The sequence below is a fragment of the Cydia splendana genome, chromosome 1, assembly GCF_910591565.1.
Source record: "Cydia splendana chromosome 1, ilCydSple1.2, whole genome shotgun sequence".
Lineage (NCBI taxonomy): Eukaryota > Metazoa > Arthropoda > Insecta > Lepidoptera > Tortricidae > Cydia > Cydia splendana.
In genome coordinates this window covers 26,237,244-26,256,852 of record NC_085960.1, presented here as the reverse complement: position 1 = coordinate 26,256,852, position 19,609 = coordinate 26,237,244, and the positions used below count along the sequence as shown (strand labels likewise).

Here is a 19,609-nt window from a genome sequence, read left to right as displayed (position 1 = left end):
CTTTACGCACACTTAAATTCAACTTATTATTGAATAACCGAGGTTGGCATGGGCGGTCTATGAAGCCTCCAGCACAAACAAGTTTTTTTGCCTTTCCTTTGTTTATCTTTATACCTACTTGTGTGGTGTGTTCTTATTATAAATATTATTATATTATAACTAAAATAATTAAAATAAATAATTTAATTAATAATTTAATTATTTAAATTAATTAAATTAATTAAATTAATTAAATTAATTAAATTAATTAAATTAATTAAATTATTTAAATTAATTAAATTAATTAAATTAATTAAATTAATTAAAAAAAATTAATTAATTAAATTAATTAAAAAAAAAAATTAATTAAATAAAATAAATTAATTAAATTAATTAAATTAAATAAATTAATTAAATAAATAAAATGAATAAAATGAATAAAATGAATAAAATGAATAAAATGAATAAAATGAATAAAATGAATAAAATGAATAAAATGAATAAAATGAATAAAATGAATAAAATGAATAAAATGAATAAAATGAATAAAATGAATAAAATGAATAAAATGAATAAAATGAATAAAATGAATAAAATGAATAAAATGAATAAAATGAATAAAATGAATAAAATGAATAAAATGAATAAAATGAATAAAATGAATAAAATGAATAAAATGAATAAAATGAATAAAATGAATAAAATGAATAAAATGAATAAAATGAATAAAATGAATAAAATGAATAAAATGAATAAAATGAATAAAATGAATAAAATGAATAAAATGAATAAAATGAATAAAATGAATAAAATGAATAAAATAAATAAAATAAAATTAAATTAATTAAATTAATTAAACAAATATAACAAATTAAACCAATTAAATAAATGAAATAAATTAAATAAATTAATTAAATTAAATAAATTAAATAAATTCAAAAAAATAAATAAATTTAACAAATTCAATAAATTAAATAAATAAATTAAATTAAATTAATTTAATAAATAAAATCAATAAAATCAACAAAATATAAATAAAGTAAATAAAATAAACAAATTTTTTAGTATTTTTTTTAGTTCTGACGGCAAAAACTACTTTAATGTAGCAAACCAGTAAGCAACCGATAATAAAGGTTACCATAACTGAATGAAAACCTGTTAAAAACCCTTAACAAAAACCCTATCGCGATGGGGTTTTGAGATTAACTCGGTTAAAGGTTAGGGTTACCGTTTCAATAAGGTTACCATTACAATCAGGTAACAGTATGATAGGGTTACCGAATGATACGGTAACCGAATCGATTGGGTTACCGAATTGATAGGATTAAGCGTAAAGAGGGGTTTTCCGGTCCTTGGTTGTGACACTTGTCACTCGTCCGTACATAAAAAGAGATCGAGGTTTGCATGATTTGTCTTTGACGTGTGTCATTTTCTATGTATTTGTGTCGTCATTACAGATTGGATTTTGTATGTAAGTGTGTGAGAAGTGCGACTATGTGCACCTTTCCCCCCGCGAAAAATGGCAGAAAGATTTGTACGGTTTGATATCGCTTGGGCCCCTCCCTTCCTATGTGTCGGAAGCCGGTGTTGCTCGAAGTTTGTTTCCCATAAAGTTTTAAGTCATAATGTATTGTTTGTCATATTATCGTTAGTCATAAAACTGAAACCGTTAACTTTTCAGGATTTTCGTAAGGCTATTCTGTAGATAGGTTAGGTTAGGTTTGTTTTATGGCAATCCTGAAAAGTTACGCGTTTCTGAGAAAAACCAATTATGACTAACGAAAATTCGGACAAACAATACATTATTACTTAAAACTATTTGGGAAACAATAGAGACCCAAATAATACTCATGCTTCTGCGGATTTTTATTTATAATGCTAAAAAAATAACCGTATTACTAAATAAAAAACTACGATATAATTAAAGTGACTTGGCGATATAAGAAAAACAAGAAGACTTTCGTAAATAATTAATATATTATATCGAACAACACCGGTAAGTAAACGTGAGCGACCGAACGTCTACCATCGTACCACTAGCGACACATGGCCAGTTTTGGAACTAAACATAAAAACTAAAGCGCTGTCTATGACAGCAGTCTAATCAGCCAATATCAAATTTCTATATTCAATACTCCCACTAAATTTGAAATGGCTAATGCTATTTAGTACAATTACTCACAGTACATATTTAACTAAAACAAAACTATAAACCATTAACAGAACAACTTCTTGACTGTAAACAAATAAAATTACAATACTGAAAGTATCTGATCTCTAATGTTCATAAACTGAACAACCGGTAAAGCCTTGGTAAAAATGTCCGCAAGTTGTTCTGAACTAGGAACATATTTAATATCAATCAACTTTTGTTGGACCTTCTCACGAATGAAATTAAATTTTACATCTATGTGCTTACTTTTCTTATGAAACACTGGGTTATTTATCAGCTTTATAGCACTTTGATTGTCCATACACAAAGTTGTACAATTCATGTCAAAGTCTATGTCTTTAAAAAACTGCTTTAGCCATAAAAGATTTTTGGCTGCTTCACAACCAGCCAAAAATTCAGCTTCGCATGTCGATAAGGCCACACAGGGCTGCTTCTGACTAGCCCAAGAAATAGGCCCACCGTTTAACATGAACAAGTAACTCGTAGTTGACTTTCTAGTGTCTAAATCCCCGGCATAATCTGAGTCTGAATAACCAACTAAGTCTGACTGCTTTTCATATCTAATACAAACATCTTTTGTTTTTATAAGGTATTTGATTATTCTTTTTACTTGAGCTACATGCTGCAAACTAGGATTGTTAATATATCTACTTAAAACATTAACACCAAAGCATATGTCAGGCCTAGTTGCATTTGCCAAGAACAATAGCGAGCCAATAGCTTCACGATATGGAAAGTCAATCCTATCATTATCAGTTTCATTTTTTTGAATAGGCACATTAACATCAACAGGTGTATTGCATGCATTAGCAGTATTCATATTGAACTTACCTATTATCTGCTCGATATATCTTTTCTGATGGACACAGATAGCGCCATTGCTCTTGACTATTTCTAATCCTACATATTTGTTCAAATCAATTTCTTTAATTTGAAAACCTGTCTTCAAATGGCCAACAATCAGGTCCAAAACTCTAGTAGACTCAGACATAACCAGAGCGTCATCAACATACAAGATTAACAGTGCTTTCACTTTCTCAAAATTACCTACAAAAACACAACTATCTGCCTGTGATTGTTTGAAACCAAATTTCACTAAAAAATCTGTAAATTTCTTATTCCAGCATCTGGACGCTTGTTTCAGCCCATAGAGGGACTTCTCCAATTTGCATATCTTATTAGGTGCTGGTGCTTTAACACCTTCAGGCACTTCCATGAATATGTCCTCTTCTAGGACTCCATATAAGAATGCTGTTTTAACATCCAATTGTCTTATATTCCAATTCAATTGAGCAGCAATGCTTAGCAATATTCTAATAGATTCATATCTGGTGGTTGGTGAAAAAGTTTCATAGTAATCAAGACCTTCAATTTGTGTAAAGCCACGAGCGCAAAGGCGGGCTTTATATCTCTCTACTTCACCATCTTTATTTCTCTTAATGTTGAAAACCCATTTAGACGTTATGGTTCTATGATCTTCTCGGTCAACAAAACTCCAGGTGTTATTCTCACGATGGGATTCCAGCTCTTCAGATATAGCTTTCAGCCATTCTTTACACTCTGGGCTGTTGATAGCATCATTATAAGTCACTGGTACATCTAAACTACCTGACAGATTCACTTCAAAATTACAATCTCTCCTGGATCTCAAGTTGTATGGCATGTCATGGCTTAAACTTTCTTGTTCAATTTCATGAGGTGGCACATAAGTCTCATCCTGTTCATTAGCATCATCATAAGAGGTATCCACAGCATCATCAGCCTCAGCCTCTTCTGGTGCCACCCTTTCTATCTCAACTTGTTCAGAATTATTTTCACTTTCTGCATCATCACCAAATCGAAGTGACACTTCAGCTTCACTTTTCTGAAAATTTGGTGTGTTATTTTCATCAAATATAACATTTCTTGACACAGTCACTCTTTTCGTTTCTGGATTATACATCCTGTAATTTGTTTTTTCATATCCCACTAACATCAATTTCCGACTTTTACTCTCTAGCTTCGTTCTTAATTGATCTGGTACATGAACATAACCCACACATCCAAACACTCTTACATGATCTAAACTAGGTTTCATATCAGTCCATAGTTCATAAGGTGTGACTTTTGGGGTTTGACTTGAAGATGTGCGATTCAATATATATACAGCACAACTAACTGCTTCTGCCCAAAGATCAAGGGATATGTCACGAGCATATAGCATAGACCGAGCATTCTGCATAATCGTTCTCATCTCGCGTTCGGCCCTTCCATTCATTTCTGGTGTGTATGGTGCAGTCAATTCATGCACGATGCCTTCACTATCCAGATATTCTTTAAAAGCTTTATTCTTAAATTCACCGCCATTGTCAGTATGCAACACACGCACACTGTGCAAGAATCTATTCTTATAGCATTGTACTTCTTGAAATATTCTAAAGCATCACTCTTGTTCTTAAGATAGTACACATGTCTATAAGCAGTGGCAGCATCTTTAAATAATATGAAATATTTCATACCTTGTACTGAGGGCTCGCTCATGGGCCCACAGAGATCACTATAAACCATGTCACCTGGCTGCAGTGGACCTCTGCTGGACTTCTGGAATGGTCTCCGGGCTTGTTTTCCGTATGCACAACCCTCACACACAAAACTGTCACAATTAGTTAGGTCCACACCGTTTATCACATTATTCTTGCACATTCTCTGTATTTCTTTAATGTCCATGTGACCTAAGCGCTCGTGCCACGTACGCAAGTCCGATTTTTGCACTAAGTTACACTGATTTAATACAGTCTTCACTTTCACTTCATATAAGTTATTTCCTTTTAAGGAAGCACACATAACTTTTTTACCGTCCAGATAAATAAACGCATCAGAGTCTTTTTTCACAATTTCATAACCTTGTCTTGTTATCACACCTTCAGAGATCAAGTTTCGATGCATTTTAGGGGCATATAAAACACCTTTTAAGATACTGGTCTCCCACTGACCATCAACCCATTTATTCAACAAGATGTCTCCCTGTCCAGCAACTTCTACAACTTCCTTATTGCCCAATTTCAATGGGGAACCTCTGTACTCATGTATTTCTGTAAAATATTCCTTTTTGAAAGAAATATGGCCAGAAGCGCCACTGTCCAATAGCCACTTGTCATCTACATCGGGTTCTTTCCACTCACAGTGAGTAACATTGAAGGCTAACATGTCACCTTTTCCCTGACTTTTCTTCGGAGCTCGACATTCTTTTGCAAAGTGACCACGAACGCCACAGTTGTAACAAGGGTAACGATGCCCTTGTCCCTTACTTGAATCTTTCTTACTTGAACTAGGAGTTGAGTTAGAAGCGGTAACCTTTTTTTTTATCTGTTTTGAAACAAATAAAGCGGTTTCAACATTTTCTTCCACATTTAAGCTCGCCTCCTCGTCCAGTAGACGTGCAGTCAAGTTTATTATACTTTGTGACTTCGGATCAAGAGACATCCATGCTTGACGTAAAGATCTGAACTTCGGGGGAAGAGTACTCAAAATCTTCGTCATAATTGCAGTATCACTGATTGTCTCTCCACTCTCCTTGAGTTGTTTGGCCAAGCTTTCAACTTTAGCGATATGCTGAGCTATGCTATCCGTAGGGCTCATTTTGTATTGATAAAATCTCTCATGAATCATCATTTTCGTAAGCTCAGACTTTTGCTCATAGATAGATTCGAGTTTGGTCAATATTTCTAGTGCGGTCCCGCAATTTTCAATAAGCGCAATTTGGTTAAGATGCATGGCCGATGTCATGATAAACATCGCCATCCCATCATCTTTGTTCCATTTTGTGGCATCCGATTCCGGCTTAACCTCATTTATATCTAAACCTTTCGCTCGTAATGCGCACATAATTTGAAACTTCCATTGCTTGAAATTCGTTCCATCGAATTTTTCGACTTTTCCAGTAACCTCCATTTTTGTTCACACGCCGCCGTGTTTTGTTTTTTTTTTCGAGGCACTTTTTCACTGAATTTACTTTACCGTATAACTATTTCTTTGTTTAACTATCACTCGCGTGAGCAGACAGCCCATAACCACTTGGCGATATAAGAAAAACAAGAAGACTTTCGTAAATAATTAATATATTATATCGAACAACACCGGTAAGTAAACGTGAGCGACCGAACGTCTACCATCGTACCACTAGCGACACATGGCCAGTTTTGGAACTAAACATAAAAACTAAAGCGCTGTCTATGACAGCAGTCTAATCAGCCAATATCAAATTTCTATATTCAATAAAGTGGTCATATGTATTGATTCCAGGCGAGCCTCCGTCAGTTGGACCTGTCGCTGCTGTCGGAACTGTGGTCTCTGAGCGAGGCCATGGCGTCCTGGCGCCGGCAGCTGGAGCGCGGCCCGAGACTGCGCCCCGCGCCGCCGCCGCCGCCCCCGCCGCACTACCTTAGAACTTAAGTTAAATTATCATTTCAACGACCACTGGCACCACTACCTAACACCGTAAGAACAGACAAACACACGAAAGTTTTTTTAGAAATTTAGAATTCTGCTAATAGGTGTGGGATAGTTTGGACACTTTTGACAGACATTAGGTATCTACATGTTTTCTTTGAGGCACCCTTATTTATTATGAAGATCCTGTTTTAAGACTGCATCGACCGTCCAGTGGCGTTCTCATTGGGAGAATTTTGTTTTCTAATAAACCAATTAATTTATGTATAAATCAGTATATTACTATTGTTGTCCTACTGATTCCCCAACTGTTGGTGTTTGTCACATAGTTTTATTTTGCTTCATCAGTTATCACCTAAAATGTGAGCTTTAAAATCTGGCCACCATTTGCAGTTTAGTTGATAAAGTGAAAAACAATAGTAATATACTGATTTATACATAATTAACATTAATTGGTTCATTTGATAACACGGTTCCCCCAATGAAGGCGCCACTGGACGGTCAATGGAGTCTTAATGCTTACTATCCGGAAAATAGGTCTGTCATACTGTACAAAAAAAAGACGTAGGTATTACATATATCCCATGGATACTTAACATACTTATTATTAATAACTATTGTCGTTTGTTGCAACCTCATTATTAGTATTTGTAATAAAGGGTGTCCAATTTCTCCATCCTTTGTTGCCTTCTGTTGCAACATGTTGTAACATCCCGGTACATAAAAGATCTGAATTAATGTGAGTCTACATCGTTTATAAATCTTCAATTGTAATGTAGGATTTTAAATTATAGAAACTATTCCAAACGCATTTATCAGATTTCAGGTGACGGTGTTTCTTGTTTCTGTTGTTTACTTTTATAAAAGTTATACCATACCTAGTCTGGCCAACCATTTCGACTCTTCCTTCAGACCTTCATCAATACCCAACCCTTTCTTTGGGATGTTAATATTAGCGTAAGAATAAACGTGATTGGTTGGCTAAACTATTTAAATAACATGGCAGATCACCACAGACATAGGTAATGTGTATATTGTGTGGAATAATATTTGGTTGCAATTGTAAGATTTTTTAAATAAATCATGACTAAGTGTTTCAATTTATTGCGTTTTTTTTTCTCATAGGTCCACCCTGACGGTACATTACTACTAGAAGCAGATAACAAAAATAATACGCTATCCATAGTATCAATCATCTATTGCGGCGGTCGGCAACCTGCGGCCCGCGGGCCGCATGCGGCTCGTGGAACTGTCACTTGCGGCCTGTGAGCCTCTCTGGCTATGTAATATTGAGAAACGACAATGTCTGATAAAGTCATAAATATTAACAAAGTGCGGCCCGCGTCAACCTACTCATCGTTAACTGCGCTACCTACTAAAACTACGCAAAAAAAGGTTGCCGACCGCTGATCTATTGTATGCGTCACTCTCTTATTTACATACTTTTAATAGGTGGTTTACATTCTCGTGCGAGCCACGAGACCAAAGAATATAATACTCACTAGGAGAAGAACGATAACTCCATACAAAAAAATGTCCCTTTCAAAAGTTCGTTTATACTACTAGCGCTCTGGTAGGATACCATTGTAATTAGAATTGACAACTCGTTTAGCCTAGCGGGTATTGGCAGTAATCCAGTTCAGGAAGCTAATGGTCCTGGGTTCGAATCCCGGAGAGGGCAATTTCTTTTTGTATTTTTTTCTTTTTTGTTGGGGTCAGGTTTTTAAGAGCCCATCAACATGCACACTAGCGCCACTACTGAATACATTAAACTAGTTTTTATGTTACTGGATTCGTCAATCTACCCGTCCAAAGTTAAAACGGCCGTTTTTGTTTTGAGCACATAGATCGACGAATCCAGCAACTTAAATACTAGTTTGATGTATTCAAAAGGTACTTAAATACACAATACAGTCCGTAGCGGCCCCTTTTTTAAATTTAAATAATCACGATTATTTAGCAGTGGCGCTAGTGTGCACGTTGTTGGGCTCTTAAATTAGCATATCACAAATAAATAAAAAAATACGTTAAAAGATAATGATTAGGTACTATATTTAGAAATTCGTCAAATATAAAAGGTAACAAAAAGTTACGTATTAAGATATAAATATTTTCATTCCTATTAGCATTACTGTATATATGTTAGGAGTAATACATATGAATACATACATTGATATGGCAAATGGTTACAAGTTGTTATTACATCTATCCGGTTATCGGACATTTTCTGCTTCACATCAGCTCCGCGCGGCGTTCTTGATCACCGGGAAACTAGTCTGGATATGCGGCAGATACGTGCCCTTTGAGCTTTTTCCAAGAAATCATATGACGGCCCAGGATTATAATATATTATTATCTCACGCTCAAGCCATCAATTTGATTGATTCAATTTCTAAAACAAAATAGTCACAAATTAAACAATATAATCTAACTTCCTAATTACTAACGTCGCTAATTCCTAGGGTCTAAATTTACCAGCTCAAACAATGTGAAGTTTTACATCTATGATGAATTTTGATTATAATTTCGGACGCGATATAACGTCCGCGGGTTTACGGGGATAGTAAGATTAAATTATTATATTTGAATTTGGTAATTTAGTACGCTCATTTTTATTTAAATATTAATATATTTCTTACCTTGAAATTATCGCTGTTTCTGGTTTCCACACACACATTAGGGCTTTTCATAATCCGGATAAGAATTGTTGATAAAGTCGCCATTGCTGGATACAGCAAGGAAGGAAGAGAGACAACGGTTTAATTTTAACTAAGCCTGTCTGTGCGAAGACGCATTTAGATATGTTGCTCGTACATATGAATAGTTTTTATTTTAAAAATTAATAGGAACCTAAATAAATATATTTAAAGTGAATAAATCGTTTTATATGAAAACTGATATGATATTTTTGCGTTAAATTACTTTACTGACAGCATTGACATTACAGACTTTTGTAATGACCTATGTTCTTACAGGCCAGAGGGGCTACCGCGAAAACCGAAATTCGCAAATTGCGGGGATCTTACTCTTTTACTCCAATGAAGGCGTAATTAGAGTGACAGAGAAAAATGCCCGCAATTGACGATTTTCGGTATTGGCGGTAGCTCTACAGACCCAAATCAAGGCCTATCAAAGAGGCCTATTGACAAAGTTTTTTTTTAATTTTATTAAGGAGGGTAGAGGCACGTCTATCCTTCGTAGATTTTATGAACATAGACAAAGACAAACTGAAATATAATAGATAACAATTTACATACATCAAAATATAAATAATAATTTACATATGACTACTTCATAAAATACAAATCAAAATATATTTGATAAAATAATTTCATTTGTTCCTAGAAATCGTATAGACAAAGCCAGTTCTAGCAATGTTGCGTAGTAAAATATTTTTATGTTAATTACTGGCAATCTCGTCTAGGAACGGACAACACATATACAATTTTGAAGGGTCACATCGTTTCAAGGAAGTCAATAGGCCTTGCACGAGACGCTAGTGTAAGCGGAGGGCTCGTGGCTCGTCTCGCGGCTCGGCTCGCGTGGAGGTGCGGTTTTTGGGCACGAGCCAAAGGGGCTCGCACGGGACGCGAGCTTGCGTTTACACTCGCGTTCGGTTTGTCATTCGATTACAAACCTTATACCGTGCCGTTAGTGTTTAAAATCGATTAGCTCGACGAGACACGAGGGGAGAGTGTAATCATTAGCTCGTCGTGCTTACGCGCTCGAGGCGAGCCACGAGACGCGCCGTGAGCCCAGCCACGAGCCGCGAATGTAAACGCCTATTACCGCCGAACGTGACAACGTGACGAGACAGACAATATAAGCGCGACCATCTTAGGCTGCTGTAGGTTTTTGTACTGTATATGTAACAAAAACTTCCTTTTCGGCTGAGCAATGGGGATCATCTTTAACATACTTATGAGGCCCCGTCTTTCGCATGCATATCACCGTACGATTGTTTATTTCAGACTTGAACACATATTTTGTCCAGCGATTCCATAGAACTGGATTACGAAGCGTTAGCGGATGGTAGGTCTGAGCGATTCAGACTCGATCATTTCTCACTTAATCAAAATTTCTGGGTTTGATACTTTGGCGTGGTGTTTATATCAAATGTTACGCTGACGCTATATTAGACGAACTAGAAAAGTAATCAAACAGAAAACATTGAAAGACTATTATTTCAATAAAATAAAACAAGAATCTATTATATTATAATATCTAATTATATGAATTATAGTCATATTAAAGTAATAGATTCAAATATTCCAATGCCAGTAATGTAATGTAAGATGACAGAAACCCAATGCTGCCAATAATGTACAGCCAAAATAAAGCTCAGCTCAATAATGCCCGGCCTGATAATTCTAAACAAAAGTGATTCTGAGACTGCCGCACCAGGGTTGGTGCGGTCCGGCGCAAATTCCATCGTGTGTAAGGTGGTCCGCTAAGGACGCAGCTATAAGTAAGAGCGAGAAAGATATATATTGACCGAACCTAGATTGCGGTCCGATACGCTCGTCTGTGACAGCTTTAACCAAGCAAAAAAATAAAACATTTTCATTGTTATCTGTGGCCTCTAGGCATTGGTAGATACTCTGTCAAAAAAAAGATAAAATGACCATGAAGTTATAAGATGGAGTGAACTGTCACTTGTTTTGCCATACTAAATTTAACCTTATCACCGAGCCAGAAAGACGTTCTTACCAGACTAGAGAAAACGATCCACTTGAGATAGCAAAGGTGGGCCGCGGTGTCTCACTCGCACATGTTGCCAATGTTAAAAATATACCATTGTGGTAGTATTTATATCAATATACTTCTGAAATTAAATACCTTCTTATATTATTTAAGTGCTATATTCAGAGTAAGGTTCTGATATCTTTTAAGAAATTTGAAAATAAGTATGATTTCAATATTATTAACTGATTTAACCAAGCATGTGCACAACAAAAAAAAACATTAATTTTGTTATGGTAGACATTGGAGTAACTTTGAATATTAATTGGTATCCCTAACGGGATGACATGTTATCAAAACACGTGAATGCAAAATTTCTTAAAAATGGTGAATAAATGTTGCGTTAAAGGTTGTAGGAGTGAAAGAATTTCTAATTGTGCAATATTGTTTCACAAGGAAGCCACAATTATTACATTTTGCGATAAAAATACAAGTCAACATTGTCAAACTCATTAGGGTGACCATGATTTCGGCACGATGAGAATCAGTGTTACACAATTCTTATTACGCACTTAAAAGTAAGTTTATATAAATAGGTATGTATTTATTTCGGCATGTTTAAATTGGTGGAATAAGAGCCTATAAGAATAAATAATTGCCAAAATTGAAATCCAAAGTCCTTAAACATTACAGACCCATTTATACATTGTTACAATAATAAAAACACATTGATAATAAAAGAACAATATAACTTTATCGTAATTTACTGACTTTTGGGACGATACCAGAAACGTTGCTGGGACTTTACCCTCTTTGGAAAATTTACTGGGAACGGCATATCACTAGTTTCTTTACATTTCACGACTCTTCTCTTTTCGCACAGATGGCCTACCACCGTGAACATCGAGGTCCGCAAATTGCGAGCACCTTTCTCTTTTACTCCTATATTGGAGTAATTACAGTGACAGAGAAAGATGCTCGCAATTTGCAAACTTCGCTGTCTATGCTCCAGTGACAAGCGTCTTAGTTAAAAACTATAGCAAACGGGCGTAGCGGACCCACGCGACCCTGAGGCAGTGGCGGATTTGCCCTAAGGCCGAGTAGGCCCGGGCCTAGTGCGGCCAGATATTTTAGGCGGCAGTCTATATGATGGGTGCTGAGAAAGGGGTGGCTGGTGCTTGCTATGTAGGGCCTGAGGCCTAAGGCGGCAAAGACTGTAATTAAAAGACTGTAAAGCTCTCAGGTCAGTGGGGGTGTCCTGAGAGCCTACCCCGAGCCGCTTTCGACGTGTTGCCTCTTTGTCGCATTTTCGTACGTAAGTGTGACAGAGGGGCGACACGTCGAACGTGGTTCGCGGTAGACCCTCTGGTTCAAGGCCTGTTCACTTCCTAAGAAAGTTATGTCCCCAAATAATTGCGCATGTGTGCGCCTTAATCTTCTATGTGTGCGTTGGCCTCCGGGAAAAAGTTGCGAGTAATAAAAATAAAAACATTTTTCTACAGCAACATTGCTCCCAACTCTGATTTAAATTATCACGAATTTTATACAATATTAATCATAAAACGGGACTTAAAACGCTTAAAACTTAATTACATGCGATTAAGTTTTATAATGAATATTTGCTTCCAACTGTCTTTATCAATGTTCATAAAATATATGGAGGGTAGGTACGTCTACCCACCATAATAAAAAATATATTTGTCAATGACTCTGTCCAACTGCTGTGGTTAAAGTTCATAACGAAAATTTTATTTATTAACTCTTTAAATAATACATACAACGTGTACCGCTACGTACCACTTAAGACTGTAAGTCTGTACCTACATGGATTACAGCAATGCACATAGAAAATGTGCTAAATGCGGAGCAACGGCTGTTGAAGCAGCCAGAGTGAAATTTACAACTTTAGTGGGTTCAGAAGGAACCGAGTCATAACGCATCTGGAAAGCGTATTAATTAACCGTGAAGAAATGTATGAATACAAGTTGGAAATCTGTGTAAAATGCCGTATGTAAAGTGTAGTGTATCTGTGTGTAAAGTGTAATAGGTAGGCATGCCTAATGTTATTTGTATAAAAGGCACTGAAAACTTTGTGAATGCGCTTTATTAATGTCTATTTTTTTATTAAGTTGCCAGTTGCCAGTTTTCAGTGTATATTTTTATATGTAAAACATTTTTTAATAAATAATATATATAATGTTATAAACATAAACATGCCTTTTATTTAAATCAATTGATAATACCACAAACAAGGGGTAATATTTGCATCTTGCATATATTTCGTGATATGAAGATAACAAATATGTTTATCAACAGAATTACTACCTACCAATACCCGCCAGGCTAAACCGGTTGTCAACTTTAGTTCCATTGGTACACAAAGACGGCGCCACTAGTATAAACGTATAAACGGTTGGGGACATTTTTTTGTATGGAGTTACCGTTCTTCTCCTAGTGAGTATTATATTCTTTGCTCTGGTTCTGTCAGCATATCTGTCTCTCTATCTCTCTCACTCATACCTGTGTTCTTGACAGACGTTACGGCAGACCACCTTCCTGAGGATCGACCATGTTCGTGGTCCAGCATCTACGCCTATTAGTAACAGAGGGGCTACCGCGAAACCCGAAATTCGCAAATTGCGGGGATCTTTCTCTTTTACTCCAATGAAGGCGTAATTAGAGTGACAGAGAAAAATGCCCGCAATTTGCGAACTTCGATTTTTGCGGTTATAGCCTAGCTTTTAGAACAACTAAATTAAGTACCTAAGGTTTGGTGAATCGTTTTACAGAAGAGAAAAAAATATATCCATCCCTTTTCAGTCCAAAATACTAGTACAGCGAAAAGACAGTATGATTCTCTATAACTATGCACGAATAAGAAAATATCCCGGCCAAACTATATATTCAATGTTATCCTAATATCCCAGATACATATGACGTATGGTCACCCTAATTAGAAAGAGATGCAACGGCCCACCTTGACTTCTCATGTGGACACACTTTTTGGCTAATGTACACTATCCGGTTTACTCTCTAGGTCCGTGAAAATGACATATTGACATTGCCTTGAGTTGCCTAGGATTTGATTTGGTAACGCAGGAAAACGAAAACGATCTGCCAAACAACAAAATTTATTTTTCTTTATACAAGTGTAGTCCTACTTAGAATAAAATTATAAATATTGCAGTAATTGTATGTATAATTTATAACTGCAACCGATGTCCGATCCTTCTTTGCAAGCGAATCGCGAAGCCGTTAAAGAAGAGCAACCCCCGCCCAAAATACCGGATTCCGTAAAGGTTAGAAGCATAATACTATTGTTTTGTAAACTACTCAATTAGCAAATTTAGTTCAATTATTCTTGTATCTTTGTTACTATTAATCAATAAAAACCTTGTTGATAATGTTCTTGTAGGCAATCCTAATAATATTATAAAATGTAGAGATTAAAATAGTAAAGTAATATTTTATTTTTAAATCAGTTACATTCACGTCGATTTTGAATGTTATGACCTTTCCTACAAAGCAGGAGGTCCCATGCCATATGTAAGGGCATTTAGTTATGTGTTTGTTACCTAAGTATGTATCCTAGTATGTACATCGTCCCATATTACAAGCTTAGCTTAGTTTGTGTGTAGTTGATCTGTGTAAGATTGTTCCCAAATAATTATTTTAATTATTAACATTGTTTTAAAACCCCTGTTTCTTGCAGAAGATAATTGCAATGGAGAAAGAACCAGAAACAAATGCTAGTCGGAAATCCCGAATAGATCTCAATGCATTACCAACAAGGCAATACTTGGACCAGACTGTGGTTCCCATACTACTCCAGGGGCTCTCGGCGCTGGCCAAGGAGCGCCCGCCGGACCCTATTAACTACCTGGCTGCTTACTTGGTGAAAAATAAGACTACTTTTGAAAATAACAATGCTGCATCAAACAACAATCCTCCAGCAAATGCTCAAACTTAATTATTCTTGTAATAAATTTATGTTGTGGCAACATAATTAGAGAATTTCATATTTTTATATGTACTATTTTAAGTTGCTTTTGGCATTCATAAGCTACATTTTGTCAACTTGTTTTGTTCTATGACTATTCCTAACTAAGTGGTTTGAAATAGCCATATTAACTTTGACGCATGTATCATGTTGTTACTACATTACTAGTGAGTATGATTAGTAATAAATAGCCTTATTCTTATGTAAATAAACTTTAGATCAGAAATCATTTTTAGTTTAAACTCTCTTAATTATGCCTATTGCTTAAAATTTGTGGGATCTACAAAAAAATTTTTGGCAATTATAATAGTCCAACTAATTTTTGTTGGTAGGTATGAGATTACTGATTAACATTCTCCATCCATAACCATATTGTGAGCTGCTAGGGCTATATATATAAATTTTGAGTATATTTATGTCCTGAACTGGTTTACCTATTTTACAATTGTATCAGCAACTTTTTTATACGATTTAAAACCATTAATTTCTGTTCGCCTTTTCGCCGCCATTGACTTGATATAAAGTCAGAGTGCAGTTTGTAGATACACTTAGGATATACTTTACTCTTTGGTTTGTGGTATGTTCAAAGTGTTTGTGGCTTGGTGTTGATGACACTTTAGTACTTCATTGACGTGGTGGCAATGGTAAAAGATTAAAAAAAAATGAATAAAAAAATCATGTTTAGGGTTCCGTACCTCAAAAGGAAAAAACGGAACCCTTATAGGATCACTCGTGCGTCTGTTGGTCTGTCTGTCTGTCACAGGCTATTTTCTCGGAAACTACTGGATTAATTAAGTTGAAATTTGGTACACATATGTAAATGAGTGACCCATTATTCTTTATTCAGTATTTATAATTTTAAAATACATAGGTTCGACGTTATTTAAGAAAATAGCCAAAAAATGATAATTCCCCCTTTATCTCCAAAACTACTGGGTCTAAAATTTTGAAAAAACAAAATAGTTCTTTACCTATAGATGACAGGAAAACCTATTACAAATGTGCAGTCAAGCGTGAGTCGGACTTATGTACGGAACCCTGGAAACGCGAGTCCGACTCGCACTTGGCCGGTTTTTTTCTTACAAAATTTAAATGAGCACTGGCTGAATCTTGTAAGCATGTAGTATAATAATAACCAGCAATTTTGCATCTGTCACAAAAGTCAAATTTGCATCTGTCACAAAAGTCAAATTGACAATTTTCAATAAACTTGCAAATAGATAAATAATTTAGGTTTGAATATAATTTAAGATCAATGGCGGAAGAAAAAGGTGAGAAGGGTGAAGATGAGGACACTATTGGAGTAAGTCTAATTAAAATTCCAACAATATCTACTATTATTATAAAAAAATATAGGACTGTTACACAAATTGACTAGGTAAGTCTCACAGTAAAATAAACAGAGAACACATTAAATGAAAAAAAAATATAGTAAGCTCAATAAGGCCTGACTTGAGTGACTTGGTATACTTAGGCAACGATATATATGTGTAAATACTTAAATAGGTTCATAGAAAAAACCCATGACTCGGGAACAAAGATCTATACTATAGGCAACCCACCCTACCTCTACCTACCACCTACCTACCTATAGAGGTATTTATAGCATGTATCATTTAGTTTCCTAAATTGATATTTTTAATTACTTAGCATATTAATACCTAGGAACCAGTCACGTAGGCTAGCAACAGTAGCAACGTTTCGCTTCGTTTTAGGTATTTCAAAAAGGTTCTAAAGATTTTTAGTACCTATGGTACTAACAACCGTCTGTTGGACAGATATACGTAGGCCAACGCAACCAAGACGGCGACCGGCACGGCGAGGGCTGGGCCGTGCTGCCCAACGGCGACTTCTACACCGGCTGCTACTGCCGCGGCCAGCGCAACGGCAAGGGCCTGTACGTGTTCAAGAACGGAGCGCGGTACGAAGGTATGCTAACAAATAGTAAAGCATAGCCTAGCATAAGTTACCTATGATAGGTATATTTTAGAAACCTAGGTACTCCTATTCAACACGTTAATAGCAACTTACAGCCATCCTTCACTTTGCCTTTACATTATCTTCAGGCGAATGGCGTCGAGCGATGAAATACGGCGTCGGTACAATGACATACCCCGACGGATCGCGGTACGAGGGCGACTGGCGGCACGATCACAAGCAAGGTTTCGGCGCCTACTACTATCCCAACGGAGACATATACGAGGGCGCGTGGTTCAAAGGGAAACGGCACGGGCTCGGCACCTACTTGTACAACGAATACCAAGTCAAATTCATGGGCACATGGGTCGAGGGCCGGATGGAGGGACCTGGGCAGATCTTGTACCCTCGCGTGCGCTTCCACGGTTCCTGGTACAAGGGCGTACCCAAGGGCCCGGGCTGCTTCGTGTTCGACACCAACTGTATGCAGCACGGGTTCTATTTGCTGATCAAGGATCCGGCGCTGGAAGAGTTAGGTGAGGGCGAGGAAGAAAAGGAGGAGAAAATGGATAAAGATGAGGCGATGGGGGAAGAAGAAGAAGTGGAATTCGACGAAACGAAAGGTAGGTAGCCTAGGTATAATGAATGCGTTGTAGGATACAATTAGATACATATATTCTTAGAACATAATTAATAGGTAGGTCTTTTAAATCTAAATACTCAAATTATATTGATATTTTGAAGAAATGTTGTAGGTACTTAAGCACTACACACTACACGCTGAAAATTTCAACCGTCTACATACACGGTCCATGAAATATACCTGCAGATGGATTGAGCTAAGTGAGACATATTAGGGACTAAGGGTTCGGATAGCTAAAACATCTACATATGATAAACCGTTCATAATCATTTAACCCCAAATTATTGATAACAACAGTAGCTCTCCTGGCGCCCATGCATAGCAATATCGCAATTCCAGGCAAAATAGCAGTGTGGCGGGCTCGCAACGTGACGGCCTACATGGCAGAGTTCCTGCCGCCGGAGCCGGTGCCCCTACCCGTGCACGACTCCATCCCGTCGCTGACGAACGAGAGCGTGGAGACGGACGTGCTGCACTTCGAGCCGCCGCCGGTGTACCCGGAGCACGAGGGCGATGACGGTGACTCCTGGCTGCTGCACCGGAAGCAGTTCCTCGAGGAGGCGCAGCCCAAGGAATAGACGCTTTGACAATAAATCTTTCAATTATGTTCTTGACTAGTATCTCTTTTAATGCTTGGAGGACGAATATATTCTCCTTGAACGCCACGCATAACGTGCGCGGCGCGTCATCATGAAACTTGTCGGAATGTACGAAGGTTGATATTGGGGTGTAGCGTCAGTAGATGTCGTTGGCGGTCAAGGGGTTGAAAAATGAACTAATTGGTCATGCGCCCTGGTAACCCCACTTCTAGTGTTACTTTTTTGTAAACATGATGGACTGATGGTTTAGCTCCCAAAATGTAAATTGGCTACTAAAGAGAAATATTTTTTGAAGTTGGTTTGAGTATATCCCTAATTGATATTGCCATATGGCCCTATCTATAGGCAAAGAGAATAGATAGTATAGAGGGCTATTGCCATAGTAAATTTTGTAGTCACGGTACATTTACTGCCATCTATCGACACACGATTAAAACTTAAAATAAAATTGAAAATGTATAAATTAATCAAAATGTGTACTTATACGGATAAATGATTTTTAATTTTTATTGTTCCATACTGACCCATGTTCTTTCACTGATATGTGTTAAAATTGTTAAATATCAAACGGTGTCGTCGACGCCATCTAGCCGAGAATAGGCCAAAGGTATGGCGCCATCTATTCGAGAATTACTTTTTCTTGATTTCCGAGGCACGTTTTTTTCTTAGACTTTATTTATCTTATACGGAGTTACATATATCTTTGCTATAGGTATTATGATTGAGGATTTAATTTCATGTGTGAATTACACAACAGGATTTCAGACAAAAATACACTATTTGAAAGTTCCTACCCATCAATCTATGGATAGCCTGGGCAGTTAGCCTACAGGCTGTAGGTGCGGTAATCTTTAACCGGGCAGTCGGGCACAAGGTTTCGTAAACATAATGAAACTCATAATAAAAAGTTAACCTCGAATAATTTATTAAATGTAGGCACAACTAATAATTTGAGTAATAAATTAATAACATCAACATATTTGATAAGGACAGTTGCAGTAAATATCTAAAGTGCTGACAGCGTCTTAAGTCAGACCCTTACATAGGTAGGTACTTATATAAGATAAGATGAGATGGGGTAAGAACATAGTATTTTCGAAATCGAGAATACTCAAGGAAGATCGGGGCAAAACGAACGCTAGATTTAGGCTAAAAATGCTGATACTGAGATTTATTTCATACTTTTT

General features: G+C 36.5%; 3 protein-coding genes across 3 annotated transcripts in view; all 3 read left to right on the top strand.

Annotated features, from left to right (window-relative positions):
- The window catches only part of LOC134797350 (anaphase-promoting complex subunit 11-like), a 75,649-nt gene extending 67,969 nt beyond the window's left edge, over positions 1–7,680 (top strand). The window contains exon 3 of the mRNA XM_063769572.1: positions 6,434–7,680. Coding sequence (XP_063625642.1) covers positions 6,434–6,583 — 150 coding nt within the window. The 3' untranslated portion in view covers positions 6,584–7,680. The remainder of the gene's footprint in view (positions 1–6,433) is intronic.
- Positions 7,681–14,363: 6,683 nt separating this feature from the next.
- On the top strand, positions 14,364–15,267 carry LOC134802208 (protein dpy-30 homolog). The gene is made up of 2 exons (XM_063774831.1): positions 14,364–14,562; positions 14,976–15,267. Exons 1-2 carry the CDS (start codon positions 14,482–14,484, stop codon positions 15,231–15,233), a joined length of 339 nt encoding a protein of 112 aa, XP_063630901.1. The 5' UTR covers positions 14,364–14,481; the 3' UTR covers positions 15,234–15,267.
- A 1,169-nt stretch (positions 15,268–16,436) lies between these two features.
- LOC134797695 (radial spoke head 1 homolog) lies at positions 16,437–18,437 on the top strand. The gene is made up of 4 exons (XM_063770044.1): positions 16,437–16,566; positions 17,042–17,192; positions 17,330–17,803; positions 18,163–18,437. Exons 1-4 carry the CDS (start codon positions 16,519–16,521, stop codon positions 18,399–18,401), a joined length of 912 nt encoding a protein of 303 aa, XP_063626114.1. The 5' UTR covers positions 16,437–16,518; the 3' UTR covers positions 18,402–18,437.
- The last annotated feature ends 1,172 nt before the right edge of the window (positions 18,438–19,609 follow it).

Excerpts from the sequence above, each read along its gene's own strand:
- LOC134797695 (XM_063770044.1), top strand. The coding sequence starts at position 16,519 with ATGGCGGAAGAAAAAGGTGAGAAGGGTGAAGATGAGGACACTATTGGA. Across the intron at positions 16,567-17,041 it reads AAGATGAGGACACTATTGGA|ATATACGTAGGCCAACGCAA; the intron begins GTAAGTCTAATT and ends TCTGTTGGACAG. Across the intron at positions 17,804-18,162 it reads GGAATTCGACGAAACGAAAG|GCAAAATAGCAGTGTGGCGG; the intron begins GTAGGTAGCCTA and ends TCGCAATTCCAG.
- LOC134802208 (XM_063774831.1), top strand. The coding sequence starts at position 14,482 with ATGTCCGATCCTTCTTTGCAAGCGAATCGCGAAGCCGTTAAAGAAGAG. Across the intron at positions 14,563-14,975 it reads AAATACCGGATTCCGTAAAG|AAGATAATTGCAATGGAGAA; the intron begins GTTAGAAGCATA and ends TGTTTCTTGCAG.